Source organism: Acomys russatus, chromosome 3 (assembly GCF_903995435.1).
Source record: "Acomys russatus chromosome 3, mAcoRus1.1, whole genome shotgun sequence".
Lineage (NCBI taxonomy): Eukaryota > Metazoa > Chordata > Mammalia > Rodentia > Muridae > Acomys > Acomys russatus.
Window position 1 is genome coordinate 32,074,210 of NC_067139.1, and position 27,785 is coordinate 32,101,994.

At 43.7% G+C, this 27,785-nt stretch overlaps 1 protein-coding gene across 1 annotated transcript in view; it reads right to left on the reverse strand.

Moving 5' to 3' along the window:
• Fam120a (family with sequence similarity 120A) overlaps positions 1–27,785 on the reverse strand; it is a 96,738-nt gene continuing 68,953 nt past the window's right edge. Inside the window, exons 11-18 of the mRNA XM_051170952.1 lie at positions 23,891–24,140; positions 19,151–19,265; positions 13,365–13,574; positions 11,742–11,925; positions 11,245–11,382; positions 7,608–7,749; positions 7,101–7,197; positions 1–1,892 (exon numbers count right to left, since the gene is read on the reverse strand). Of these exons, the coding sequence (XP_051026909.1) occupies positions 1,581–1,892; positions 7,101–7,197; positions 7,608–7,749; positions 11,245–11,382; positions 11,742–11,925; positions 13,365–13,574; positions 19,151–19,265; positions 23,891–24,140 (1,448 nt within the window). The 3' untranslated portion in view covers positions 1–1,580. The remainder of the gene's footprint in view (positions 1,893–7,100; positions 7,198–7,607; positions 7,750–11,244; positions 11,383–11,741; positions 11,926–13,364; positions 13,575–19,150; positions 19,266–23,890; positions 24,141–27,785) is intronic.

Sequence of the window (27,785 nt, forward strand, 5' to 3'; positions counted from 1 at the left end):
TAAAAGAATAAAGATTTTTATTAAGCATTGTAAGTTGCATTCAATAGCCTCCGGATACACCACACCACAACCCATCAACAGTCAATCAGACCCAACAGCAGTTCATTCTTCACAATCCATGAGTTAGGGCGGAACTCCCTTCAACTTACAGTAAGATCCTACTTAGCTCTTGCGGGCGGGGCTGGGGAGTTACACCTCATTTCTGATCACTAATGTGATGAAGAGCATCGGAAGTGTATGAAACGTAAGAAGTGATTCTGATTCAAAGTACATTGTTTGGAAACAGTAACAAAACATCAAAATGATAGAAGTATACCTGCTTCTACTAAATTCCTGATGGGAAACTTCTCAACAACAAGCAATTTGTTTCCTGCTACAGAAGGGGAGGGGGATTTTGTATTTTAAGATCAAAGGGGTTTTTTTTTCTTCACAGAATTTCATATTTTGCTAATATGAAGGCATAAAACAGCAACAAAGAACAAGAATGCACACAGCAGTGAGTACACCAGGGTAATGTTGATATCCCAAACGGCTAGATAATTTTGGGGGGGTTTAGAATAAATGCAACAGAGGTCAATAATCACAAAATTTTAAGGTTAGAGCAAGATCAGTCAATGACTAAACAGAGTTAACATCTTTTATAGGACTATTACTGATTATTAGCATTTTTGTTTTGCAAATGGGCACATACTGGTAAGAATGGAAGAAAGGACAATAACATGCATAATATTAACTACACACTTTAAAAATTATGAACCATGCAGAAGTTTAGCTCAAGTAGTAGTACTAATGGTCTACATCCGATTCAAAGCCACGTAGCTCATTGATCACAGATGCATGGTATTAGTCACGAAGTTTCAGAACACATTGTGTTGATTTTGAAAGGTCATTTGCATCTTCTATGATTTCAACTTTATCTCCATTGAACTTGCTTGTAAAGTATGTATGATGTACTGTGTATTCAAAATCAGCACAACAGCAGTTTACTCTATAATTTTTTTTAAGTTTTGATAGTTGCACTTTTTTTTAACACAAAAGAACCACATCAACAGTGATGAAATTTAAGTAAGAAAGAAAAACTGTGGTTGTGCCTTATTTCTTTCATAATCATAAAAATCAAAGCCTTAAAACAAAGCTTCATTGTGAAACAGTAATGCAAAATCAAATATAATGGCATACATATGGTGCCAAATGCTAAAAATGATATTTTAAGCTATATATACTTAAAGACTGCCAAAATTTGTTTTCTTTAATAGTTCAAGAAACACAACTCTAGGCTTTTGTCGTAACCAGTTTAAACTTTGTGTACTTCATTTTAAGTGCGGGAGTCAAATGCTCTTCATTTTCTTTCTCTCTTTTTTTGTTTTATTGTAGCATTTTGACTACAACTGGTTAAAACTAAAAAAAAAAAAAAATGTGTTGTTTAAATCTCTGATATCAAAGAGGGATCTGAATTTCCAAAGTCCTCATTTTTCTCTTACGGAAAGGACAAAATGTACATAACTGCAGGCTCTCTTTCTCTCCAGATATTCCTAAATCCTTACCCTTCCAGCATCCTTCACCCTCTATAAAAAATAAGTTTACTCTTCTTTATTTAAGACAGCTGCCTCCAGAGCAGCCTCCCTGCGGCAGGCGCTGTCTGTACTTAGTGCATTTAAGTGAGGATTTGTATTGCACGTTTTAGAGTCATTGTTCAAGGCACTTTCAGAGTGGCTGGGGGCCCTGGTGTCACCTGTGCTCCCATTAAGTTGGGGCACTGGCTTCTCCTCAGCCATTACTCCGTTTTCGGCCAGGGACCCTTCTGAGGACATGGCAGAGGACTTGGATTCCCCAGATTTCGACTTCAGTTCTTTGGCCACTTCTTCTGCTGAAGCAGCATACGGAGGTCTGCCCTGTGGAGAAGCAGAGTGAAGAGAGCCTCAGGCACGGAGGAGCGTGGACTGGCAGCACAAGGCACAGACAGCAACACAGCTTGACTTTAGGCCTCAGCCAGAGAATTCAAGAGGCCAGGCCCTCTGCCTCTGTTCTTCCATCTTGGCTCAATTCCACTGTGGCTCCTTCCCTCAACACCTCTGCTGGGAATGTTAATTTAGAATGACAGTCTCACTTGGAGCGCTCTGTCTAACTCTTCACATAGTACCTCACCATTATGGTCACCAGCACCTCTTAGTGAGTCTCCTCTGAAATGGAGGCTGTCCCCATACCCTCCAAAATGCATAGGTCCCAGAACACCCATCTTTACAGGGTAAACAAAGCCACAGTGGGGCCACCTCAACACAAAGCAAAGCTGCATCGGTAATAGCACAAGGGTTGTGAATGGATCCCCCTTTGCGTCACCTCTCCTCCTTTAAGCAGGTTGACAAATAATTTCCTTGAAAAAAAAAATGGACCTTGAGCCTGGCACAGCCCTGTGCATTTCCCAACAGCACAGCTCTTTGAGAGGGTGATGCCTCCATCCTGAGCTGTGGCAGACACTGTAGCCTAGCAGTTTTCTGTTGTAAGCACCCCACCCCCACCCCAACCAATAGCATGGTTATCAAGTTGTGACAGTCAAGGCCTGTAGAAGTCCCTTGAGACCAATGAGACAGAATGGGATATGAGAGCTGAAGGAAGGTCATGGGGCGGGGCGGGTCCTTTGGGGAGTAAGAGGAATGGTGGGATTGGTGGTGATACTTGCTTAATCTTGAGAACAGACTAAAAGACAACAACAAAGATGATCCAAACCCTTAAGATATATCTATCAACACAGAAATGAAACAGCAAGTATCTACACATGAAAAGATGTGTTAAACATCAGGTCACCAGAGAAACACACTTTTAGACTATTTAACTAATAGAATGGTCAAACTGCCAGGATAAGAGTGAAAGACACTGTCACTCACCAATGAGAGTCAGGAAGTCAGTTCAGCACTAAACTAACTCTTGTCATGTGATCTAGTTATCTCGCTTTCTATATTCACCCTACAGAGATGAGAACCTGGGAAGCTACAAAAGCCTACATTCAGTGCTTTTAATTTGTGGTGCTTGAAATCAAACCCAGGGACTTGCCAGCACCACAGCACTGAACTACATGCCTAGCCCACTGAGATGTCCTCAGTAGTGTTAATAACAGGGAAAAATGTAAAACACATATTGTGAGTGAAGAAAGCAGTTTAAGGGGCTGGAGAGATGGCTCGGTGGCTAAGAGTATTGGCTGCTCTTCTAGAGGACCAGCACCCACGTGACAGCTCACACAACTGTCTGGAACTCCAGTTCCATGGGATCTGACACTCTCTCTCTCTCTCTCTCTCTCTCTCACACACACACACACACACACACACACACACACACACACACACACACACACACACACACACACGCACACACGCACACCCTATCTATTTAACCTTCTGGAAAAGGCAAAACTTGGGAGATAGTAAAATACTCAGCAGCTGCCAGAAATCTCAGGGAAAGTAGCAGACAGTGGAGCAGAAAACTTTTAGGGTAGCAAAAGTTCTGCGACACTATGGCAATGGAGACCCTGGCCAGCTGGCACTCTTTGAGCCTGTGGAATGTACAACACCAACAGTGATGCCTGATGTAAGCTTTGAACTGGGAGATTCCATGTGTGGTGGTGATGGTGGCACCAACTATAACAAAAACATCACTCTAGCAGGAGACAGAGTAAACAGGAAGGCACAGAGGGGAGTACAGTGCTGTAGGGAAATCTGCGTTTCTTAGTGCTGTAAGCCCAAAACTGCTCTAAAAGCAGCCAGGCATGGTGATCCACACCTTTAATTACGGCACTTAGGCAGAGGCAATCAAATCTGAGTTCAAGGCTAGCCTGGTCTACACAGTGAGTTCCAGGACAGCCAGGGATATGTAGAAAGACCCTGTCTCAAAATACCATAAACAATTTAAAAATTAAAAAAAAAAAAAAAGAACTAGGGTTCAAATGGGTAAAGCACTAACATTCTGACTTCAACCCTTGGAACACATAGAAAGGTGAAATAAAAGGAACTAATGCCACAAAGTCCAACTTTAGTGTCACGTGGCAGTGTGGCTAATATATGCTCACATTCATATAGTAAATAAAAATAAATATGTAAGTGTAGCATGGTGGTCCACATGGCACAGTATCCACAACTTTAATCCCAGCACTCAGGAGATAGGAGCAGGGAATCGCTATGAATGTGAGGCCAACCTGGTCTGCACAGCAAGTTCCATCCAGGGCTAAGTAGTGAGACAGTCTCAGAACAGTAACAACAACCAAAAATGAAAACAGAAAAGAAAAGGGAAGGGGGGAGGTGGGGGAACCGACAAAAAACCTAGAGGTAAGCTGTAGCCTGAGTTATAAATCATAAAGAAGAGAGGAGATAGGCAATGAAGAGTCTGCCAAATATTAAAGGTGGGCATAGCAGAGCCCGTGAGAGGGCAGCTGAACACTGACCATGAAAACAGAGCAAAGAAAAGGAATGGAGGCAAGCACTATCATCAGGAGAAAGTTCCTGAAGGGAAAGATCTAAGCTCACTGTTCTGAGTGTGGTGAGCAGAACAGCAGTGCAAGGGGCTTCTGGGAAACGCAGCAAGTTTTCACAGAAAATCAAAGGCAACCTGGCCACTTAGGTCAAGCACATGGGTGAGTTCAACGTGAATGACAATAGGTAAGTCTTTGGTAGCAAAGTTTTATGTATGAGGAAAATGAAGTAAAGCAAGACAACTGTGGAGAAAGCCTTCAAGACAGTGTCCTGACTAGGAAAACAGTCTTCACACTGACCGCTGTTTTCATCAGTCCTTCCTGAAAGGCCATTCCTCAAGAACTCACTGAGTAAAGGACTTCAGAAACCAGAATGGATACCTAGAGCCTGGAGGGGACATGGGACAAAAAGTTATTTATAGAACCAAGACAAATGAGGCACAATGGGAAGCAGAGTGGGTCATGGCTCCCTGCCCAGATCACAGATGAGGACCGCACACTTAGTGCTGAAAGAGAAGGCGGCGTGAGAACGAAGGGGACACGCACACACACGCCCCCCAGCTGCTCTCCGTACAGGAGGCTGGCCTCAGCACTGTGAGCTGGTACCGAGCCTGGGGCACGCACACACACATGCCCCCCCAGCTGCTCTCCATGCAGGAGGCTGGCCTCAGCCCTGTGAGCTGGTACCGAGCCTGGGGCACACACACACACACGCCCCACAGCTGCTCTCCGTACAGGAGGCTGGCCTCAGCACTGTGAGCTGGTGCTGAGCCTGGGGCACGCACACACATGGCCCCCAGCTGCTCTCTGTACAGGAGGCTGGCCTCAGCACTGTGAGCTGGTACTGAGCCTGGGGCACGCACACACATGCCCCCCCAGCTGCTCTCCGTGCAGGAGGCTGGCCTCAGCACTGTGAGCTGGTGCTGAGCCTGGGGCACGCACACACACACACATGCCCCCCCCAGCTGGTCTCCGTACAGGAGGCTGGCCTCAGCACTGTGAGCTGGTACCGAGCCTGGGGCACACACACACACACATGCCCCCCAGCTGCTCTTCGTACAGGAGGCTGGCCTCAGCACTGTGAGCTGGTGCTGAGCCTGGGGCACGCACACACATGGCCCCCAGCTGCTCTCCATGCAGGAGGCTGGCCTCAGCACTGTGAGCTGGTGCTGAGCCTGGGGCACGCACACACATGCCCCCCAGCTGCTCTCCGTGCAGGAGGCTGGCCTCAGCACTGTGAGCTGGTACCGAGCCTGGGGCACGCACACACACACACACATGCCCCCCCAGCTGCTCTCCCCGTACAGGAGGCTGGCCTCAGCACTGTGAGCTGGTACTGAGCCTGGGGCACGCACACACATGGCCCCCAGCTGCTCTCCGTACAGGAGGCTGGCCTCAGCACTGTGAGCTGGTGCTGAGCCTGTGTCTGCAGTACGTGAAAAGCACTGACTAATTATGAGATGTGTTAATTTAATCAAGGTTCTCCAAGATGGACAAGACTACATCTGGACACTACAACAGAGTATTAATAAAACGCCTATCTGTTAGAACTCAGCAAGTGTTTCATTGGGACAGTGAATGACAGCACACTGTCTCCACAGGGTATGCACAAGTACAGGTGTCCGTAAGAAGGCTACACGCAGTTCATCCAGGGAAAGGACATGTGACACAAGAGATCAAAGAAAAGCATAGACACAACAGGTAGACATGAGAATCTTATCTTAAAAGTGGTGGTGAGAAGGGCTCAGAGGTTAAGAGGACTGGCTGCTCTTCAAGAGGACCTGGGTTGGATTCCCAGCCCCTGCATGGAGACTACAACTGTCTCTAACTCTAGTCCCAAAGAGTCCAACACCTTCTTTTGTCTCTAAGGCACACAGTGCCCAGACATACATGCAGGCAAAGCATCCTTACACATAAAATAAGCAAGTCTTAACACTTAAAACACACACACACACACACACCCCAATAAAACCACTCACATTACACATGTTTAACCAGGAACTGTGATTTATCCTGTGGACTGAGTAATGACTGGTACCTGGCTTATAGCTCAAAATCCCATTTCTGTCAGGTGGGGACACACGTCTTTAATTGCAGTGCTCAGAAGGCAGGGGTAAGTGAATCTCTGACTTTTTTTTTTTTTTTTTAAGACTGTGGTTATTTTATGTATATGAGTACTGTGTCTGCATGTGCATCTGCATACCCTAAGAGCACGTTAAAGAAGGTGTCGATGGCTGGGAGCCACCATGTGGTTGCTGGGAATTGAACTCAGGACCTCTGGAAGAACAAACAGTGCTCTTAACCGCTGAGCCATCTCTCCAGGCCCAAGTCTCTGACTTTAAAAAAAAAAAAATCTATTTTCCACAAAAGTGGCTATTTTGAAAAACAGATGGCCAGGGGAGGCTGGGCCTTCATTTGGCCCAAACAAGAAGTCAAACACACAGGTGCCATTCAGTGGAGTTCCTGAATAGCAGAGAAATGATTTGGGCTTCCTGGGAACTTGATATAACCATGGGGAGCACCTGTGGCCAGGTTATCAAGTCTGAGGTCTGACAGCTACCCAACAAACTCACTGGCCTACAGACAGAACACAGGCAGGGACACTTAACCTAGAAGGGAGACACAGGAGCACGAGGGGCATTACCTGAATTGCTCCCTGGCTTTTGTAGCCTCTGCCGTAGTACCTTCCACCTCTTCCAAACGTTCTAATCACTGGAGTGGAAATGACTCCCCTTGGACGCCTGGGTCAATACAGGAAGACAAGAGCAAATAGACTTAAACCTATGAAAGATTACATTGAAAATTCTCTCAAGTTTATCTTATGCTGTGTGAGATATTGAATATTGAGTATGGTCACATCGAATCCAAGGAATCATATTTTTGGTTCATACCCAAGGCATTTGACTTCAAAACCAACACTTGAAACATTTTAAAAAGACAATTCATTAATTGAATAATGCATGGCTAATTATTTAATAATGGTGAGTCAAATAATTATATAATGCTATATAAGAGGATTCCATGTAACACTAAGAGCAGTGTTAAACAGGGACTATCCAGTGACATGAGAACTGTTCCTGCTCAGGAGGAGTCTGGCAAAGGCTGTTTTCTGCACTTAACACAAAGCACACCACCTCAGCGCAGTGCTTACCCTCTTGCTGGTCCTCCCACGGACACCACCTGCAGAGGGAAGGGCCCTCGGGCCCCACGGCCCCGCCTGCTCCCAGCCCAGTGGCCAACCACGGTGCCAGCTATTTCTAGCTTCCCTCCCTGAGAAGGAATAGGTTGGACTCCTGCATGAAAACAAACAAACAAACAAACAAAAAACACATGAGAAGATAAAATCTTTACCACCACAGCGTTAGGAGCAAAGAAGAGAAAACAAGCAAAGCAACTCCTACTGGGTTCTAGTTCCCATTCAGTTAGAAGCCATTTACCATGCTTTGTGAGGACTTTCTTACAGAAGGCTCTCTGTGCACACCATGCAATGTATTATTACTATTACTACCATTATTATTATTATTATTAATTTTGTTTTTTGAGTGCAAGTTTCTCTATGTAATAACCCTGGCTGTCCTGTAACTCTCTTGGTAGACCAGACTAGTCTCAAACTCAGAGATCCACCTACCTCTGCCTCCCTGCTAGAATTAAAGACATGCCAGGCCCTACACTATGAGATTGCAAGCTGTAGTTAAGTACCCATAACAGAGCTAAGTACAATAGTAAACACGTGTGATCAAAACACTTGGGAAACTGAGGCAGGACAATTGTGGATTTGGGGCCCGACTGGACTACAGAGGGATACCCTGTGTAAATTCAGAAAGAGAGAGTGAGGCTGGAGTAATGGCTCATCCATCCATTTATGGTGCTTACCCCAGGCCTGATGGATGATCTATGTCCTATCACCAAGTTCCACATGTTTAAAGGAGAGAACAAACTCCTGCAAGTTGTCCTCTGACCTCCATTAAGTACCCTGTAGCATGTTCGTATGCACAATGAATGTCTAAAAAGAATTTGCAACTGAGTTGGATTCCCACTGCCATAGTGAACACCTATTTAAGGAAATTCAAAGAAAGGTAGCTGAGTGTTGCTGGCTTGCCTTCCACGCCACCAGATGGACTTGTATGCAACCTCAGTATGCTTTTCTCTAGGTAAACACTTCCATATTTATTTTGCTAGCCAAACATTAGAGAAATTAATCAATAAATCTAGAAGCAGCCCTTTCCTTCTCACTCTCACACTAGGAATGGAACTCAGGGCCAGGCACAGGCAAGTGCTCTAGCACATCGTGAATTTTAAAAACACTGTCCCATTGTGCAATGCAGGCCAGCTATGAACTCTTGGCCCTCTTACTTCTGTGTGCTCCATAGTTACTATATGGTTAAATTAGAATATCCTTAGAACAGATGTAAGTGTGAGCTGTACTCATCAACTCTGTAAGTTACTGGTGGACTGAATATTCTATTTTTCTGACCTAAGAACTTCCTTAAACTGTTAAGTTATAGAAAAACCTTTAAAACAAAATGAGCTTGAATATTTTATTGCTGAGCTTATCACAAGCTCCCTACCATCCTGGTGATAAGATAATGATGTATGCTATGATTGACTCCACACAACTATGGAAACACTGGAAACAGGTCTTTATATCCTCTTACGAGAGGCCTGTGTTTTCTGTAGCCACATGAAAAAAGTATAAAGAAACAGACAAGATGGTTTTTGTTTTCTTTTTTCTTTTTTTTAAGATTTATTTAGTTACTATGGATACAACATTCTGCCTGTATGTGCGCCTGCCTACCAGAAAAGGGCATTAGATCCCATTATAGATGGCTATGAACCACATGTGGTTGCTGGGAATTGAACTCAAGACCTCTGGAAGAGCAGACAGTGCTCTTAACCTCTGAGCCATCTCTCCAGCCCCGGTTTTTGTTTTCTTGAGACAGGGTCTTAGCTAGAGCTACCTGTGTAGATCAGGCTGTGCTAGAACCTGCCTCTGCCTCTAGAGTGCCAGACTAGATGTTTTAATAACATCTTATTTTATGCCAATAATATTATTTCACCAGGTAATTAAGATAAACAAATAACTGGGTTTTTGAGATACAATATCATTATGTAATATTGGCCGAGCTGAAACTTGCTATGTACACCAGGCTAATCTTGAGCTTGTTCATCTTTTCCTTTTTATTTTACTTCCCCCCCCTTTATTAAAGATAGATTTCCCCCCTCACATAACATATCCCGAATGCAGTTCCCCCTCCTTCTACTCCTCCCAGTTCCTCCCTCCCCCCCATCCAGATCCACTCTCTTTCTGTCTCATTAGAAAACAAACAGGCTTCTAAGAAAGAATAATAAAATATAATGAGATAAAACAAAAACTAGCACTTTGGAATTAGACAAAAACAGAAGGAAAAGAGCAAAAGAGAAGGCACACAGAAATCCACTCATTCACAAACTCAGGAATCCCATAAAAACAATAAACTGGAAGTATAATATATACTCAAAGGACCTGGTGCAGACCTGTACAGACCCTGTGCATGCTGCCTCAGTCTCTGTGAGTTCATATGAGTTTTGCTCATGTTGATTTAGAGGGCCTTGTTTTCTTGGTGTCCTCCATCCCCTCTGGCTCTTATGCTCTTTCTGCCTCCTCTTCCGCAGGGTTCCCTGAGCCCTGAGGGGAGGGATTTGATGGAGACATCCCATTTAAGGCCTGCCCTGTCTTCAAAGGTCTGGAACACAGGTGTGCACTACCACACCCTAGTAAGACTGAAGATGTACTCAGCTACTTTCCATCTACTTTCCACCTTCAACTCCGTGCATGCACCTGTACTTCAGGCCCATAGCTGATGTGTTTCAGGTGTGCACTGCACAACCCAGGTGTGAACAGGACAGTTAGGAGGCAAGTTAAGTTCCTTGAACCTTCTCCGCACACTGTCCCAGGTAGCACCTCCCCCTCCTTGCTTTCCCCAGCCACAGAACATGCAGCAACAGTCCAGATCCACAGACCCTGAATACATCAGGGTGAAAGAGTTATAGGAGCAGCCACAAGGTAGAGACGCCCTTGAGAGGCGGAAGAGCAGGAAGGTTAGGGCCGACTGGGGCTGCAGACAGTTGCTCCTCGGCCACATCTTTCCGCGTGCCATTCCTCTTGCTGGCCACAGTAGTGCCCAGTAACTGAGCAGCAAATGCTACCATCCAGAAATGAATGACTACCCTGAAAGTAACTCAGAATGTATCAGACCAATTCTGCAACATAACATGATGGCTTCAAGTGACAGTAGAATTGCAATAAACTATTTCAAAAACTCTTCCCTTTATAAGCCAAACATAAATGAAGATGAAAGGAAAATCTAAAACAAACCTCCTTACATTAAAATTTTCTTTAAAAACAAATGATGAGAGGCTTTTATGTGCCAGGAACTCTGCACCTGCTGGCACCTTCTACACAGACACCTTTATCAAAAGAGGGCTGCACAAGCACAGCACTGTGCACAACTGCCAGCCTAGCCGGAGAGCGCAGGCTGCTGGCCAGGCCACACTGTTGCAGAGAAAAGTTCTCTTCTGGGTGGACACTCAGTGGCCTAGCCTGGAAGGAGAAGACAAGATAACTACAACAGGGTCACTACACAGACCTAAGGGCAGAGGGTCAGTCGGGGACACAAGAGAAAAGCCACTGCATTAGAGGTGGCTTGAAAAGACAGGCAAGAAGGGAAGGGGCCAAATGCCGGAGCAGAGGAAGTGCTGGTAGCAGAGGCTTGGAGGGGTGTGGGGTGTGGGGTGTGGGTAATAATTACCGCCCTGGGACTTGCTAGTCCTGCTGCTGTCACCACCTGAGAAGGCTCCACAGTGTCCCGATGCTGCTGTCACCCGGAAGGCACGGTAAGGGCCTGTTGCTACTGTTTCCCCGTAGTGGCCTCCAAAGCCACAGACTCCTGTGGAACCCACAGTAGAAGAAACAGGAAAAGCATGAGAAGTGAGTCTCAGAGGGACCACTCATGTATGCAAAACAGCCTGAAGACCCTGGAGGAGTGGTCCTAGAAGACAGCTCTCTCAGACCCAGAAGGATTTACTTTCCACGCATATGAAACATGAATGAAATCAAGGTGGCTCCCTCTTTCTTTCTCACCATCTCCTTCAGGATCTTACTCTCTTATCTCTATTTGGGAAGAATTACTGCCTTAATTCTGCTTCCTAAAACCCACTGTAACACATCTCCATACAGCAAGCTATGATGTCACTAAAGGACCACATGCTCTGTCCCCACTTGAAAATTTTCCAAATTACGACTCACCTGCAAAACCCCTGCCTCTGCCCTGTGAGGGTGGGACTGGCCCAAAGTGCCGGGGGTATACAGATGCTGGGTAGAAGGGCAGAGCAGGAGGTGGTGGGAAGGGGAGTGGGTGGTTCTGCCGGGAGAAGTTGAGCCCCTCCAGGATGCTCTGGCGCATCTTTTCCACCTTGGCAGCCTGCTCAGCCTGGAAGTCAAGGGACAGGCAGATAAAACACCACCCACAAGTTTGAACAAATCTGAACTGTCAATAACAAAGCAGGACCACAGTTATGCAAAGTCTGCATTTTTTATATTTATTTTCTTTTTATGTGTCTGTGTGAGATTGTGCATTATTTGTGAAATGGTCAGAGACCAACTCACTTCCCTGTGCTGGTGGTTGTATGTTGCTTTATAGGGGTTCTGGAAGCTGAACTCAGGTACTCTTTAGAATAATGCATACTCTTAACTGCTGAGCCTTCTCTCCAGCCCCTCACCTACTTATTCTTAACAGCTAAATCAATAGTCATGGATACTTCCCTGATCACCATAGGACCTGTGTATATCAGGGTGTAGGACACGACAAACTTCCCACATGAACTCAAATGGTACAAAGTGCAGTTCATTCTGAAAACGGGGCTTCCTCCTGGCCTGTTTTGCATTTTTGTCCTTTTTTCTGGTTTCACTGGTTAAGATAGTCCCATGGTGCTGAAATGCTTTGTGGGGCTTGTAAATGCATACCTGGTCATAATGTGCTGCAAGCATGTACCATTGGCCATAAGCGCAACCATCATGATCAAACAACAGATATTAAATGAAATATCCAAGAAAGGAAGCCACAAGCATGGTAGCACACATCTTTAATCCCAGCACTCGGGAGGCAGAGGCAGGCGGATCGCTGTGAGTTTGAAGCCAGCCTGGTCTACAAAGTGAGTGTAGGACAGCAAGGGTGACACAGAGAAACCCTGTCTCAAAAAACAAAGAAACAAAGAAGAGAAGTCACACAGAACAGGCTATGCAACTGAAAATGTGAACAAAACCTCATGGGAACCTAGCCCTGATACTTCTCAGCCACGATGGTTCACACTCACTGACTCAATATGCAAGGAGCTTTCTGGAACCTAATTCTCTCAAGTAATAAGAACCAATTGAGAATGTGTTCCATTGGGAACACTCAAGTTTAGAAGACGGCAGGTGTACTGGATAGTTTTATGTTGACTTGACCCAGGCTAAAGTCACCTGAGGGAAAACCCCAATTAAGAAAATGCCTCTATAAGCTTAGGCTGTAAGCAAGCCTATAAAGAACTTTTAAAATTAGTAATTGACGGGGGGGGGGGGGGGGTCCCTAGGCCATTGTGGGTGGTGCCATCCCTTGGCTGGTGGTGGTCCTGGATTCTATAAGAAAGCAAGCTGGGCAAGACAGAGGGAGCAAGCATTCCTCCAGGGCCCCTGCATCAGTTCCTGCCTCTAGGTTCCTGCCCTGACTTCAATGACATGTAAGCAGAAGTCAAATAAACCCTCTCCTCCCCAAGTTGCTTTGCTCATGGTGTTTCATCACAGCAATAGTAACCCTGAATAAGATAGCAGGTTTAGCTCACAGGCTACATTCCACTATAGTCAGAGATGGCCACCCTGTCCCCAACATACCTGACCATCACAGAGGTCGATGAGTGGGGTCTTTTCCCGGCTGGCTTTGAGAAGTTTGGACTGGAAGAGCTTCCCATCAAAATACATCCAAGGGCAACAGTGTTCCCAGGGGATGGGCTGCCCACATGCATCATTGGCAAACAGTGCCATGTCTACTCCGCTCATGAAGAGAGCTGACAGCTGAATTCCTCGGGGGTCTAGGTTTTCAATCTTTAAATCGAAAAGAATGATTTTTATGGAGGAGGGGTACTACAGTGTCATACTTTCCCATTAAAACTCCCAAAGTTAATAGGACACGATGCTCATCAGTAAGAGTGCCACACCTTAGCTTCACCCAGACCTAGCCTCAGACAAAGAAAACCACAGTTTATGTTTTACTAGAGTATTCAAGAGCATGTTTTATGAACATACGAAATAGTCTAACATCTGTAAATCATTATACACTGTGGATAACAAGGTGCCTAAGGCTAGATATGACAAAGGGACTGATGAGGTACAAACTCCTTCAGGGTCCAGAATTCTACTCCCCTCAGGAAAGCCTAACACTTTAGGTCTGAACACTGGCCATGTGCTAACAGAAGTGTATCCAAAAGGAAACAGTTTAAGATCCTACGTTTTTCAAGTAGCTGTATTAAGAAATTACTTGTCACAATAAATTTTCACTATGTTTGTTGCGTTATAGGTTCTTTCGAAGAAATTTAAACTCAAAATGTTTTAGGAGACACGAGTAACTCATGAATAAAAGAAAAACTGTACTTGAACTGTGCACTCTCAAAACGTGCATCTTCCTATGTATACTGACTGCCGGCACCTGCAGGACCAGAACTCTGTCTTCTCACAGACAACGGACAGGGTAAGACACCTGACACAGTCCAATCAACTCTTGATCATCTGTGTGCAAAGGGCCTAGTTTGTGGATTATCTAGGACAAAGGTTTAATTTTCTATCTTCTCCCCTCAATGGCTTTTCAAGAATAAAATCTTTGAGGGTTATGAGTACAGATAAGGCTGCACTGTGGCAGGGAAAATGGCGTTTGGAAAATGGTATTGTATGAAACACAAAAAAGAACATTTCAGTGCCAAATGCTAATGAATTTAGGATTATCTGTTATTTATTTCCCATTGTTTGTAACAGTATTTCCCATCAACAGCTAACGTTCTTGCCAATATTTTCTAAGGATTTTAGTCAATGCAATTAAACTTGTAAGGCCTGGAGGAGCCAGGTCATGAATTTATGAATACTGTTTATCTAAACCTGAGTCCTAGTGTGTGCACTAGTCATTTATTTGTGGGAAACATAAAGGACTGGGAAATGGAATTAAATGCATTTTCATTTTTATATGCAATAAAGAGAGAGAGGGTCAATTTAACCAAATGCAAAGAATGCATGTTTTCTTAAGCTCCCACCTGTGTGCTATAGTAAGGAAGGAGGAGTCTCACTCACCAGTGAGAGTGAGCTGGTCTACTGGAGTGAAGCCAAGCAGAAGTGGGCTGTAGTAAGGAAACAGAGCTACCCCAGGACACAGGTCACCCTCCCACTTCTATGGGACAGTGGCTATGAACCTTCTTAGTCATCTGGACCACTGTTTCCAGCCCATATCCTCTCTGTGTCCTACACCAGAGAATGGAAAATCAAGATCAAAACTTAAGAGAGTTGGTGGCACTCTTAAAATCCTGTACCATACGGCCTGTCTGTGGACACAACTGTGACAGCCTACAGGCAACTCTTGAGATTATGAGTTACTTCTGGTCATGCTCTGATACAAAGTCCCACTGATTAAAATCCTGGCCATATCACTGTATGTGGAGTTTAAAAGAATGCATCAGAGGTGCACAGAACAGAAGTGCCTTGGTTAGAATTACTAATTTCTGAATTTCCTAGGAGGAATGGAGCAGGACTACACTGTGTACATTCATTCATATATGAATTACACTGGCAACTGTGGATTTTAAAAATGACATTAGGTCTGAGGATATAGCTTAGTGGAATAGAACTTGTTGAGCATGCATGAAGTCCTAGGTTCAGTCCTCAGAAATTAAAAAAACAAAAAACAAAACAAAAAAGTATACTTTGAAGAAAATCATCAATTTTATTAATGACAACTACCATTAATTTAAAGACAAAAGTTCCTAAAATAAAATCTATATAATTATGTTAATAAGATTTCCACTGCTGCCAAGCGTGATGGTACAAGTCTTTAATTCCAGCACTCGGGAGACAGTGGCAGGCGGATCGCTGTGAGTTCGAGGCCAGCCTGGTCTACAAAGCGAGTCCAGGACAGCCAAGGCTACACAGGGAAACCCTGTCTCAAAAAACAAAAACAAGACAAAGATTTCCACTGCTGTGTACATTTGGCTTAAAAAAATGTTTTTCTTTTTGTTTTATTGTTTTAGAGATACCATCTTACTACATACCCCAAGATGGCCAAAAACTCTATCGTTCTGTGTCTGGCTCCTAAGTAGGTGCCAAAATTCCTGCCCAAAAACTTTCTAAAATTCACACTGCAGTGCTTTAATTTCCTTAAATGTTAATTGTTTCATTTTATTGTTGTTGGTGGTGGTGGTAGTGGTTCTCCCTTTCCCACCCCCAGACAGGGTTTCTTTGTGTTAATAGCCTTGACTGCCCTGGAACTTGCTTTGTAAACCAGGCTGGCCTTGAATTCACAGAGATCTGCCTGCCTCTGTCTCCTAAGTGCTGGGATTAAAGGTGTGCAGCACCACTGCCCAGGAATTTTAGAAAATATTTATGTGTATAAGTGTCTATATGAATGTATATGCACACCATCAGTAGGCAGCAGCCAGAAGAGGGTGTTAGATTCCCTGGAACTAGAGTTATAGACAGTTGTAAATTGCCATGTGGGTATTAGAAATCAAACCCAGGTCCTCTAGAAGAGCAACAAGTAATCTTAATTGCTAAGCCATCTCTCTAGTTCCCTTAACTGTTATTTATATCTCTGAACTATAGTACTTATTGCCTTATGCCAATCAAGATAAAATATTCAATATTATCCAAAGTCCTTCAACTAGAGAGAAACAGACAGAAAAATCTGGCTTCACAAGAAATACAGCTGCAGAATTATTTTCTGCTGAGTTAGGCCAAGAGCCACTTGTAGTGAGGTGATGTTGCCTAACGTCTGCTTACTGCCCTGCAGATGCCCACTCTTACTGTACAGGTATCGTAAACATGTTGCTGCCCCTGATACTGTCTCTAAAGCTCTTCATTTCCAACTTTTATATTCTATATTGGCATGTGAAACTGCTAAAAGATTTATAGGGATGTCAAGAACAAGGGAGAAGAAACAGGACAAATATCACAAGTGACAAAAGTCCCTTCTCCTTGTCCTTCACCTGCCCACACTGAATCCCAGGCTCAGTGCTAATTTTACCCGCACAATTACACTCATGCTGGAAAACTAGGAGAATGGCTCAGAAAACTTAACAGGGAAGCAAATGAGGGTCATCAGTCACTGTCACAGGTACTCAAGGAGCCACACAGAACATGCTCAATTATTCATGGACATGGTGGACAGAAGCATGGATGAGATGAATTCTTAAACATTAATTTCAGCTAATGGTGTAGTGTCTTTTCCCACTAGCCCTCCCTTCAGAAAGCAGTAGCAAGAGTCTAAACTGGCAGAAGTGGGACCTTTCTTCCTCTTTTCCTCCTCTGATGGCAGAGTGTGTTTTGGACACTGGCGGGGCTAAGAGTGACAAGGTCTAGGCAATCCACAAACGGGGTGACAGGCCCGGCACAGTGACAGCCAAGAGGTGACTGTGTCTTAGACAGTGAAGAGGCATCTTACAGAAAAGCACCGTTGTTGCATTTCAGTTGTCAAAAACCTTTAATGGTTAAATGAAAAAGCAATTTTAAATTTTAAATTTCTACCACTGCACTCTGGAACCCCAAACTCTCATAGGAATTTTGGGTAGCCTGAAATAAGAATGCTCCTATCAGTTCTCAATTCAACAGCTGAGAGATGCTTAATCTTTAAAAACAAACAAACAAACAAACAAACAAACAAACAACAGAAAAAGAACAAACAAACCGAGGAGCTGCCTTCTCTTAATCACACGTTGCTTTTTCCTCACAGCTCTTCTGAAATATGCGCTAGCCCTGACAGTGACGCTCTTAATGTGGCTGTGCTCGTGAAACGGGAACCACCAACTTCCACACAAGAAGACCTGGGCTGCGACGAGTGAGACAGAAGGCCCTTGTTTGTGGAATGTATCTCACTGATACATCTTTAGAAATGTCGCGCCTTAGATGAAGAATCAGGCGAATACCATGAAAGCACTAAGGCCTCAAAAGAACCAAAATGAAAGCTTTCAAAAAGTACACCCTGCATGAGGATCCGAAAATGAAAAGGATATGGGAGAGAAGATGGGCTTTGGTTAAAGTAACTTGATGGTGAATAAGGCTTGGTGGGCATACCTGGTCCCTGGCGGTCTGATTTTCAGAACTGGGATGTCAATACTGAAGGAATAATCTACACAAGAGAAACAGGAGGAGAGGTAGAGGGTGGCACCACACTCTAGGGCAGTGACTCCACCCCCTGAAGCACAGCCTGCGGCGAGGACGGTGGTGACGGGGCACCCGGGGAACACGCGGGAGGACCTGATTGGGTCCGCCACACTGCCTGACACCGAAAACAAAAGTGTTAAAGACAGTAACAATTTCTGCCTAACAAACAGAAAAGCTTGATCCACAAAGTAAAGAACACAATTTGAGGGGGATTCTATTGAGCTTTGGTCTTGTACTTAGCTTGCTTCAAAGTCATCAGAAGCCTCAACAGAGTTCCACTTAGCACCAAAATATGCAATTTAACATGATAATTTAGGGAAAAACCAGAAATTTATTGAGAACCACCTGTCAAATACTAAAAAGAAAAAAAAAAAAGAGCTAGTCTAAAATCTTTGCCATAAGATGTGTTCATAAAGAACAGCAAAAAGATCTAAAAGTGATGGCAAATTTATCAAAAGAGATTGGCAGATTTTAAATAAAACTTGGTAAAAAATTATAACTGATGACAAAGAAAAACAAAACCCTAACATTAAAAAGGCAGAGCTGTGAGTTTAGCTAACCTTGAGGTCTTGAACTTTCTAACATTTAATACAGAAATAGGAAAGCAATTATAATCATGAACATAGCAACTAATGAGTGTAGTGAAAAAGATGACACTACAAAATCAGGGCCAACTTAGGAGAAAATAAACACTGCCAACACAAAGAACAAAGGAGTGCTACAAGGCAAAATTAAAAGGAGCATGATATTAAACACTCATGAAAAGGGGTATCGGGATGATGGTCTAACACCGTTCTTCAAGTGGTTCTTTAAAAGGGATTGTGCAACACTAGAAGGGCAAAGAATATGCTTTAGAGAAAACTAAAGTTGCAGCTAGGAACAATGGAATGAAATAAGAAAAAGAATCCTGGCTAGATGTTAGAAAACTCCTAAGATTGAGTCCTCCCAGGGCCTGGAGTCCCCTGGTAAAATAAAAAGAGAAGTTTATTTCCTGATGTGGAAAAAACAAAACAAAACAAGAATAAACATCCATTGGTAAACAGGTAAAATCTGATAAATGTGGAATTGACTGTTAATTTGCTTACAAACCCTGATAGTACAGCCATACCTAAACAGGAACATCCCCTTTGCCTTGAAGGCTTTGACACATATGACATTAGTATTATTAGTTTGGTGCCCAAACAAAAGTCTGGTGAGGGTTAGCAAAGTTACACCAAAATCCAAAGCAAAACTTTCTAGGACAAGAAAACAAGGCTGATCTGTACCTTGAGTTCCTGCAGCTGGTCCGGCTCATAGAGTTTGGGGGACAATGCCTGAGCCAGGAAGGCATCCAGCTCCTGACGACGCAGAATGCGAGCTCCGGGCCACTGCACCATATACCTGGTGAGGAACAGAAGGAGAATGGAGTGACTGGAGCTGTCGGCCAGTACTTGGAGAACCAGAGCAGGAGGCTCTCAATAAATCTGAGATGGTGCAAGTCAGGACGTTCGTTGCCTTTGTATTATTCTCTTTCAGCCATTCTGTTTCCATGAGAGGATTCCAGGTGAAAAGTATGCACTTGATTAACATTCAGCATGCTAGTATGTTGTATTGTGAATAGTCTTTAAAAAGAAGGTGCTAGGCCAGACCTGGTGACGTGTGCTTTATACTCAGCATTTAGGAGGCAGAGGCAGCTGGTTCTCTGTGAGTTTAAGGCCAGGCTTGTCTACAGAGACAGCCATGGCTGGAGTAAGATACGCCTCGCTTGAGTTAAGGATTTTTCAGCAGCAGCTCAGCAGGGAATGATGCAGGAAGTGCCCATGAGGAGGAGGAGGTTCCTCAATGCCCTCATGAGGGCCCCTTCACATGTGGAACATCTTGGTGTGGGTGGCTAAAGGGAATCAACTTCCACAAGGATAGAGTTGGCCAGCAGCCAGCAGCCTGAATCACTCCACAGAGGACCACCTCAGATAGCTTTTAGTATGGAAATGAAAATGGCTACCTACAATAGTCATAACCCTGCAAGCCCATTAGTACTGACTCTGTACCAACAAACCTTACAGAGGACTAATCAGATTTCTAGGTATCGTTAAAAAGCTTCTGGCCAGGCGCGGTGGCACACACCTTTAGTCCCAGCACTCAGGAGGCAGAGGAAGGCAGATCTCTGTGTGCTCAAAGCCAGCCTGGTCTACAAAACGAGTCCAGGACAGCCAGGACTATAAGAGAAACCCTGTCTTGAAAAAACAAAACAAAACAAAAAACAAACAACAACAAAAACAAAAACCCAGAAGCTTATCTATTATCCTAGCAATTCTAAAGCAGGAGTAAGTATCCTGTAACAAAGAGGAAACTGAAGGACAGAGCAACACACACTTCATGGCACGATTATGTACCACAAGTAGATGGGCATTAAATTTCAGTGTGAATGAATATTAAATATTTTTACTTAAAACAGCAACATAAAAGTGGACTAAACTATATTAGTACTAGCAAAAATTATAACCTTTGGCTGGGCATGGTGGCACAGGCCTTTAACCCCAGCACCGAGGCAAGAAGCAGAGGCAGGTGAATCTCTGTGAGCTGAGGCTAGCCTGGCCTACATAAGGAGTTCCAGGCCAGCCAGGGCTACATAGTGAGACCTTGCCTCAAATAAGTACATAGATAAATATTGCATACTTTGCAACTAAGTGCCATAAACCAGACACAATGGTCCCACTGAGGTTCAATGAGCTTGATGGAAAAAAAACAAGTAAGTATGACAGGTGCTCCCACTATTGACTGAAAAATATTATTGTGGAGATTATACTCAATACACAATATTCCTTTCCTTACATAACCCTAGTTTATGCTCCTCTCTTTTATTCATTAGTTACTATTTATGCACTTATATTTGTTTATTAATAACTATGTGTTTATTTATAGCAGTACACACATAACACAGCATTCCCTGTAGTAAGTGTCCATCTCTGAACCTGTGGGCTTCAGTGGCACTGGCACGTTCCCAGCATCCTAGACCCTCACTCCCTACCAGACTTCTTCCATCTCTTGGATGGAAACTCTGACACACGAGCACTAACTCCTCACATTCCATCCTGGTTCTATGTTCCTTTTGAAAACTTTGGATCAGAAAAGAATGGCAGCCATAGTTGCAATTTGTTTCTGTTTTTCTGGGAGGTGACTCAGAACTCAGCATATTCCTGTTGGTCAAAGTATCTGTTTTCTGCCTTTGCCTTTCTATTCAGCCATTCAGCTGTTCTTAAACAGACACATGACCAAAACATGTTCATGAAAGCAAGGATCAGAGCCCACAGATAACAGAAACAGCAACTCACTCTGGGACATCTCATTTATCCACTGATTTCTAGCTGAGCATTTAGAATGGTTTCAGATCCTATTTGCATTACTGAAGGGATTTTCTGGAGATATTTTTTTTAATTTATTTATTTTTATTTTATGTATATTGGTATTTTGCCTGCATGTATGTCTGTATGAGGGTGTCAGATCTTGGAGTTGTAGACATTTGTGAGCTGCCATGTGGGTTCTGGGAATTGAACTTGGGTCCTTTGGAAGAACAGTCAGTGCTCTTAACCTTGGAGCCATCTTTCCAGGCCCCTGGAGATATTTTTTGCTAAGTATTCTTTTCCATGCAATTAATTGAACAGAATATAATGATAGGTGAGCATAGTAGCCTATGCCTTTATTTCCAGCACTCAGAAGCAGAAGCAAGAGGGTATAACAATGACTTCCAGGTCAGCCTGGAGTACATAGCAAGTTTCAGGCCAGCAAGAGTGATAGAGCCTATCTCTACAAACAAACAATTACCTGACTAGCTTGCAGCAATGATCTTGGAAGAACTTTTAAAATATTCTCCCTCTTTACTTTTATGTTCTACCACAAGGGCTAATAAGCAGTCTAGACTGTTCTAGAGCCTTCAGAGACTTGTCTGCCCTTACTAACATGAAAACTGGAGGAACGGCGGTTTGACACCTTCCTGACACACCTGGCACAGTCCAAAGCATCTCCAAGCACAGAGAGCTGCAGCCTTGCAATTGTACCTTGGTCCCTTCTTCCTTGAAAAAGATTCATATATATGTGGTTGATTATTTTGTCTTTTGAAATAAGATCTGACTTTGTAGAACAAGGTGGCCTTGAACTGTTCACCCTCCTGCTCTAGCCTCACCTGGTGCTGAGATTAAAGGTGTGCATCAACACATGCAACCTCTTTCTTGATGTTATCACACTGATTCAAGTACTTTTCCCATAAGCCTGGGCCACATCTATTTGTCTGCAATCTTGTCTTCTCTTTACTTCTGGGGAAGAACCTCTTTGGTTTAGTCTGTGTGTAACATGACAGCAGACCTCCAGACCTTCCTCCTGCCACACAATATCAATTTCTGCTTACACTCCTTGCTTCCTCTGTTGCCCTAGATTCTAGAGACTAGACCAACACTGCTCCCTATCCACCCTAAGTACTGCCTTACTGTGACATAACATGGCAATACCTAAGTGACCTTATCCAAGGCTCGAGTGAACCCTGGCAAAAGCTGTCTCTGGAGAATAGGAGAACACCACACCCTTTCTGTGGTTCCCTGCCTAAGTGCGCAGGCTGAGGCGTCAGGGATAAATGGCACTCTACACAGGGAGGCAAAGGCTAGAGATACTTGTGTTCCTCCACCTCACCAAGCCCATGACCCTAGGTGCTGGCAAAGAGTGAATCTCTCACTCGTTCTTTGTTTCTTTTTTGTTTTGTGACAAGGTTTCTCTGTGTAGCCATGGATGTCCTGGACTCTCTTTGTAAGCCAAGCTAGCCTCAAACTCATAGCGATTCTACCTCTGCCTCCCTGAGTGCTGGGATTAAAGGTGTGTGCCACCTCTCACTCGTTGAGAAGCCCAGAGAATAACAGTCAAGACATAAGGGTATTATCAGTCCAGTTAGCAATAGTTTTCCACGAGACAGACAAAACATGAATGTCACACCTCATCCATACCCAACAGATGTGGCTGTGTGCTGCCCAGAGGCGACTACAAATTATGTATCATACAGGGTACAGTGTGCTGCCTAGGTCAAGTGTTAAACGTCTTTTCACACACATAAACTGACTATGCTTGATACAAACTTAAGACATACCTGTGAGAGAAAGTCTCAATTGAGGAATAGCACCTATCAGATTGGCCTGTGAGCACACATGTATGCAGGCATGTGTGTGTGCTTGTGTCTTGGGGGTGGCTGACTCTAGACAACTGTGGATGGTACTATCCCTGGGGAAGTGAACCTGGGCTTTTTACGAAATGTAACTGAGCAAGCCAGTAGGCCAAGTTCCTTCAAGGTCTCTCTGCTTTAGTTTCTGCCTCAAGTTCGTGTAGTTGTCCCTTGATGGACTATAACCTATAAGCCACTACACTCTTCCTCCCCCAAGTTGCTGCTTTAAGTCTTGGTGTTTATCATAGCAACCGAGAAGTAACTAGAACAGAACCAAATTCATTTTTGCTCCTGATCACAGAGCACACAGATTTTATTTTCTGTATCTTGTGGGGAGGAGGAGGCACAGAGGTTACCTTCTTAAATCACTCTTCTAGTTTATGCTTAAAGACTGCTTCACAAACATACACACATACATACAAGCAAAGTATCAATACACATAAATAAATTATGGTAAGGTGGAGAGTAACTGAGGAAGAAAACACCCAGTGTAGACCTCCAGGTTCCACAGGCATACAGGGTTACTTGTTTTCCTTCTGTCTCTCTCATACACACACACACACACACACACACACACACACACACATTTACAAGCTATACATTTTTTTTCAAATATACCTACTCTATTAAATGCACTCTAATATAACTGTTTGTATCATCTATGTGACCTATACTCCTAGACTACACACACACACACACACACACACACGTCAACAGACAGCACAACTCCTGTAGAGTAAGCTTGTCATCTTTCCCAGAAGACATTGAACATGGTGACTGTGCTCATGCCCCATGTCACCCTGTAGTCCCACAAACAGTCACGCACCGTAAGACGCAGCAGAGCACCATGAGGTGAGTGGGCACATTGGCAGGGTTGAGCATGGCTGGGGTATCCGACCTCATGCAGGCCAGAAAGGCCCTCATCCGGCGGTTCTTGTCCTCCACTGCCTTGCCCAGCCAAAGCCTCTTCAGATTGGGGCACGTCCACTCCCGGAAGGCCAGTGCTTCCACTAGTTCTGGGGTCTGAGGAGACTTTCCCTTGTAAGCTGCCCATTCCTTAATGATCACTGGTGAGACTGCAGAGGAAAAACACAAAGAGGCTCATTGCTGCTTGCTCACTGGCCGGCCAGCCTACACAATAACAACCTGTTCTAGCACTGGCCCCCCTTGTAGAGAATGAGGCATTCTTTCCTTAGCAAGCTGCTAATTCTCTCTCACAATTCTATTCTGTGATTAACAGCTCATTTAGATTTTCAGTCAGGCCACACACAAATTTCTTCTCAGACAGATCAAGACTTGATTTGCCTACTTGCTGAATGTATAGACAATAGATGTTAGAGACTTGTTGATACTTTAAATTTACTAAGAATTTCAATGCTAATGAAAATGAGTCTAATATATAGAAATGTGGTATTCTCTGGTACTCCAATATATCAACCCAAATTAGGTGCTCTCTTTTTCTACATAAATATTCCACAAGTCATATCTGAGAAGCCATTTACATTTTGCAACAACTTTACTTAAGGTTTCCTAATTAAATAGGCAGTAGACATTACAGGGTGGCCAGTATGACTGTGTAGAATCAACATTCCAACTTCTGAATCCCAGATGGTGGCAGAACACAGCAATTATCTTCAGCAGGACTTAAGACTGTGCAAAGTTCTCCAAAATTTCATTTTGAGAGAGGCAAAGTGTCCTAAGTTCACAAAACTAACAATGACCTCACATCCAGTGTTTCATCACTGCTGGAGTCAAGTCTTACAAACACAGAAACATGACATGGTTCCACAGTCTTCAAATACACCAAGGGAAATCTACAAGGGTGGCGGTAAAAGACAACGCAGCCTGTGATATGGAAGTTAGGATCCCCCAGCTCCACTGAGGTACCAATCTGATGATGGATCTGGATGTACATTTCTCAAGCAACAAACAGTGAACACGGAAGCAGAACAGAGCCTGTACTCAAGGCTCCATCTGACATGGACATCAGGACGGAGCTAAGGATATACTATCCAAACGACCTTGACCCCCAGGTTCATTTTCTCTAATGCAATACCTAAGGCCGAGGAGATTCAGAAAACTCAAAAATCATGGCAGAATCACCCAAGTAACTAGACGATCTCAAGTTCCACTCTGAGTCTAAATAAAGTCAGGTAATATAATATTCTCTTCAAATATATGAAAACTGCCAGAAGTTAGGTTCTGGGAGGTGCAATGCATCAGTTACAGAAAGAAAGAAAGAAAGAAAGAAAGAAAGAAAGAAAGAAAGAAAGAAAGAAAGAAAGAAAGAAAGAAAGAAAGAAAGAAAGAAAGAACCCACAGTTCAATCTCAACACATAAGGCAATAGCATCACATATGGGGACATGATGGGCACAGCTTTGGGGAGAGCGCCAGGCAGTGATGCTGTTGCATGCAGGCCAGCAGGCCAAGCAGGAACACAAATACAAGTACTACTGTCGTGAGGCAAATTAGTTCCATTTACATTTCACTATCTTAGATGAAAATATAAGTACTAACACATTTAAGGCTAGTTTATGTTCAGTAGTTTTAAAAGGATAGCTGAGACAACTTAAATGCTTACTTGAAAGTTTATCAACTCAGAACATTCACATGTGTATCAACATATACTTTTTGCTTTTATTATTTTAGGTGTCAAGAAGAAAATCCCCAATAAAAATAGCCATCACCAAAAGGGCCTGTCCGTGGACGCACAATCTAAAGCATCACCATCCCACCTGGTTCCCACTGTGCTCCAACACAAGTCAGCTTCCAGAAGCGTCCTCAGTTGTGCCAACATCAGAACATGTGCTATTCCCACCACCACTACCACCACCACCCCCACACACATAAGCAGCCACCCTGGAAGGCCATTCCTCTCCTTGCCTCCCATTATGACCAACACAAAGGACACTCAGTACTGAGAGGAAAAGAGCAGGCAAGGCTTCCAACTGAGCATCTGACTAGGTTCCTACATCTGTGACATGTGTTCATTTGTTCATTCATGTTCTTCCCTCTCCCTCCCATTCCACACATTCACCACACAAAATCCAGTGTTCACAGCACACACTGTAGTGACCATAGAGACTACAGGTTTCCTGTGTCTAGAGTCTTTGAACATTCTAATTCATCTATCTTTGTCGTTCTATTTCTTTCCCTTTCCTCAGATGTTTTTAGACTATCTTTAATCACTTTTTAAAGCACAAACTGTGTTTTATTTATTTTGGGGACCAGATCTCAGTATGTACATGTCTTAGTAAAGGCAATCTCCACAATGACGTGTTTTATGTGTATTCTAGGCACTGCCTGCCTAGTTCATACAGAAGCATTTCCTCCAGCCTTGGTATCTAAAATTTGCCTCATCTGATGCTAAATTATGGACCCTACACCTTGGGGATCCAGTGGGTACTAGGCAAGACCACAGACACAGAAAGGATGGGCGAGGCATCTGCCATCTCTCACAGCACTAAGCATTTGGTCATCCGCCTGCAATGGTCATAAGCAGCACAGTTCAAATCTACTAGGTGTAATAATCACACAAAGCTTACTTGTAGGACTTGTTTTTCCTAGATGCTCAGCTGTTTTTAAACATGCTAATATTTGGAGACCACTCAATAGCTGTGCAATTGCTGGCCAGTCACTAACCACATCCTGTGAGTACTTCATACGCCGGGCAGGGACAGGACAGAAGAGACAGTTGTGGCAACAAAATACTAATTATAAACATAAAAAGCACCCAGCACTCTCACTATGAAGGGAAAACTAAAATAGCATAGCTTATATTTGTGTAAAATTAACTGATTACAATAAATTGTTTTTAAATTTAAATTTTAACATAACATTTTATTAATTCTTTCGAGAATTCCATTTAGTGTTTCCACCATAGTCACCTACTACTACACCCAGATCTACCCCTACCTCTGTAAATCACTTTAAATAACAAATTAAAGAAGGTACCAGGGCACTAGGTTGCCAGGGTGGCACTGTCTGGCCAGAGGCAAAGCATGGTGGATCAGTGGTAGGACCACTGCACAAAGTCATGCTTATGCTGCCTTTTCAAGACAGAGCAAGAGGAACCAATAGATCATTCATGACCCGTCACCTTAGTGAATACTAATGTCACCTTTTTTTTTCTTCTTCTTCTTTTTTTTTTTTAATGTCACCTTTTCTACTGACAGAAAAGCTCTTGGCAGGAGCTTACTTCTAGAAGGCAATAGAGATGAATTTTCTGACCATACCCTAAACTCATGTTTTAATTTAGTAAAACCAATTCTAGGACAGCAAGTGTTTATGGGATTGGAGGCTCAATTTACAGAAAACACACCCTAAATACTGTCATATTTAAGCTGTCAATAAAAACCCAGTGTTTGCCACCAGACATTGATCATGTCCTTATATCATACCTAATAAGTATTTTAGGCATATACCCACAAGCCAAGAGCAATAAGCCCAGTCCATTTTGTAGGAATTCCTAGGGATTCATAGTGGCTGCCTCTATAGCCTGGTGCCACAGAGTGCCATTTCAGGAGCATTTGCAGCATGCCACACCACCTTTACAAGGGGGATGGGGAATGCAGCAAAAGGATCAGCTTCCAAGACCTGTGATCTGTGTGCACTGCACTGGGGAGGAGCTGCTGTTGTGCCTGAGAGTGTCCAGGGGAAATTATGTAAGCAACTTTGGCTCAGGATAGAAAGAAAACCTGGACACCATGGAAGCCTCCCC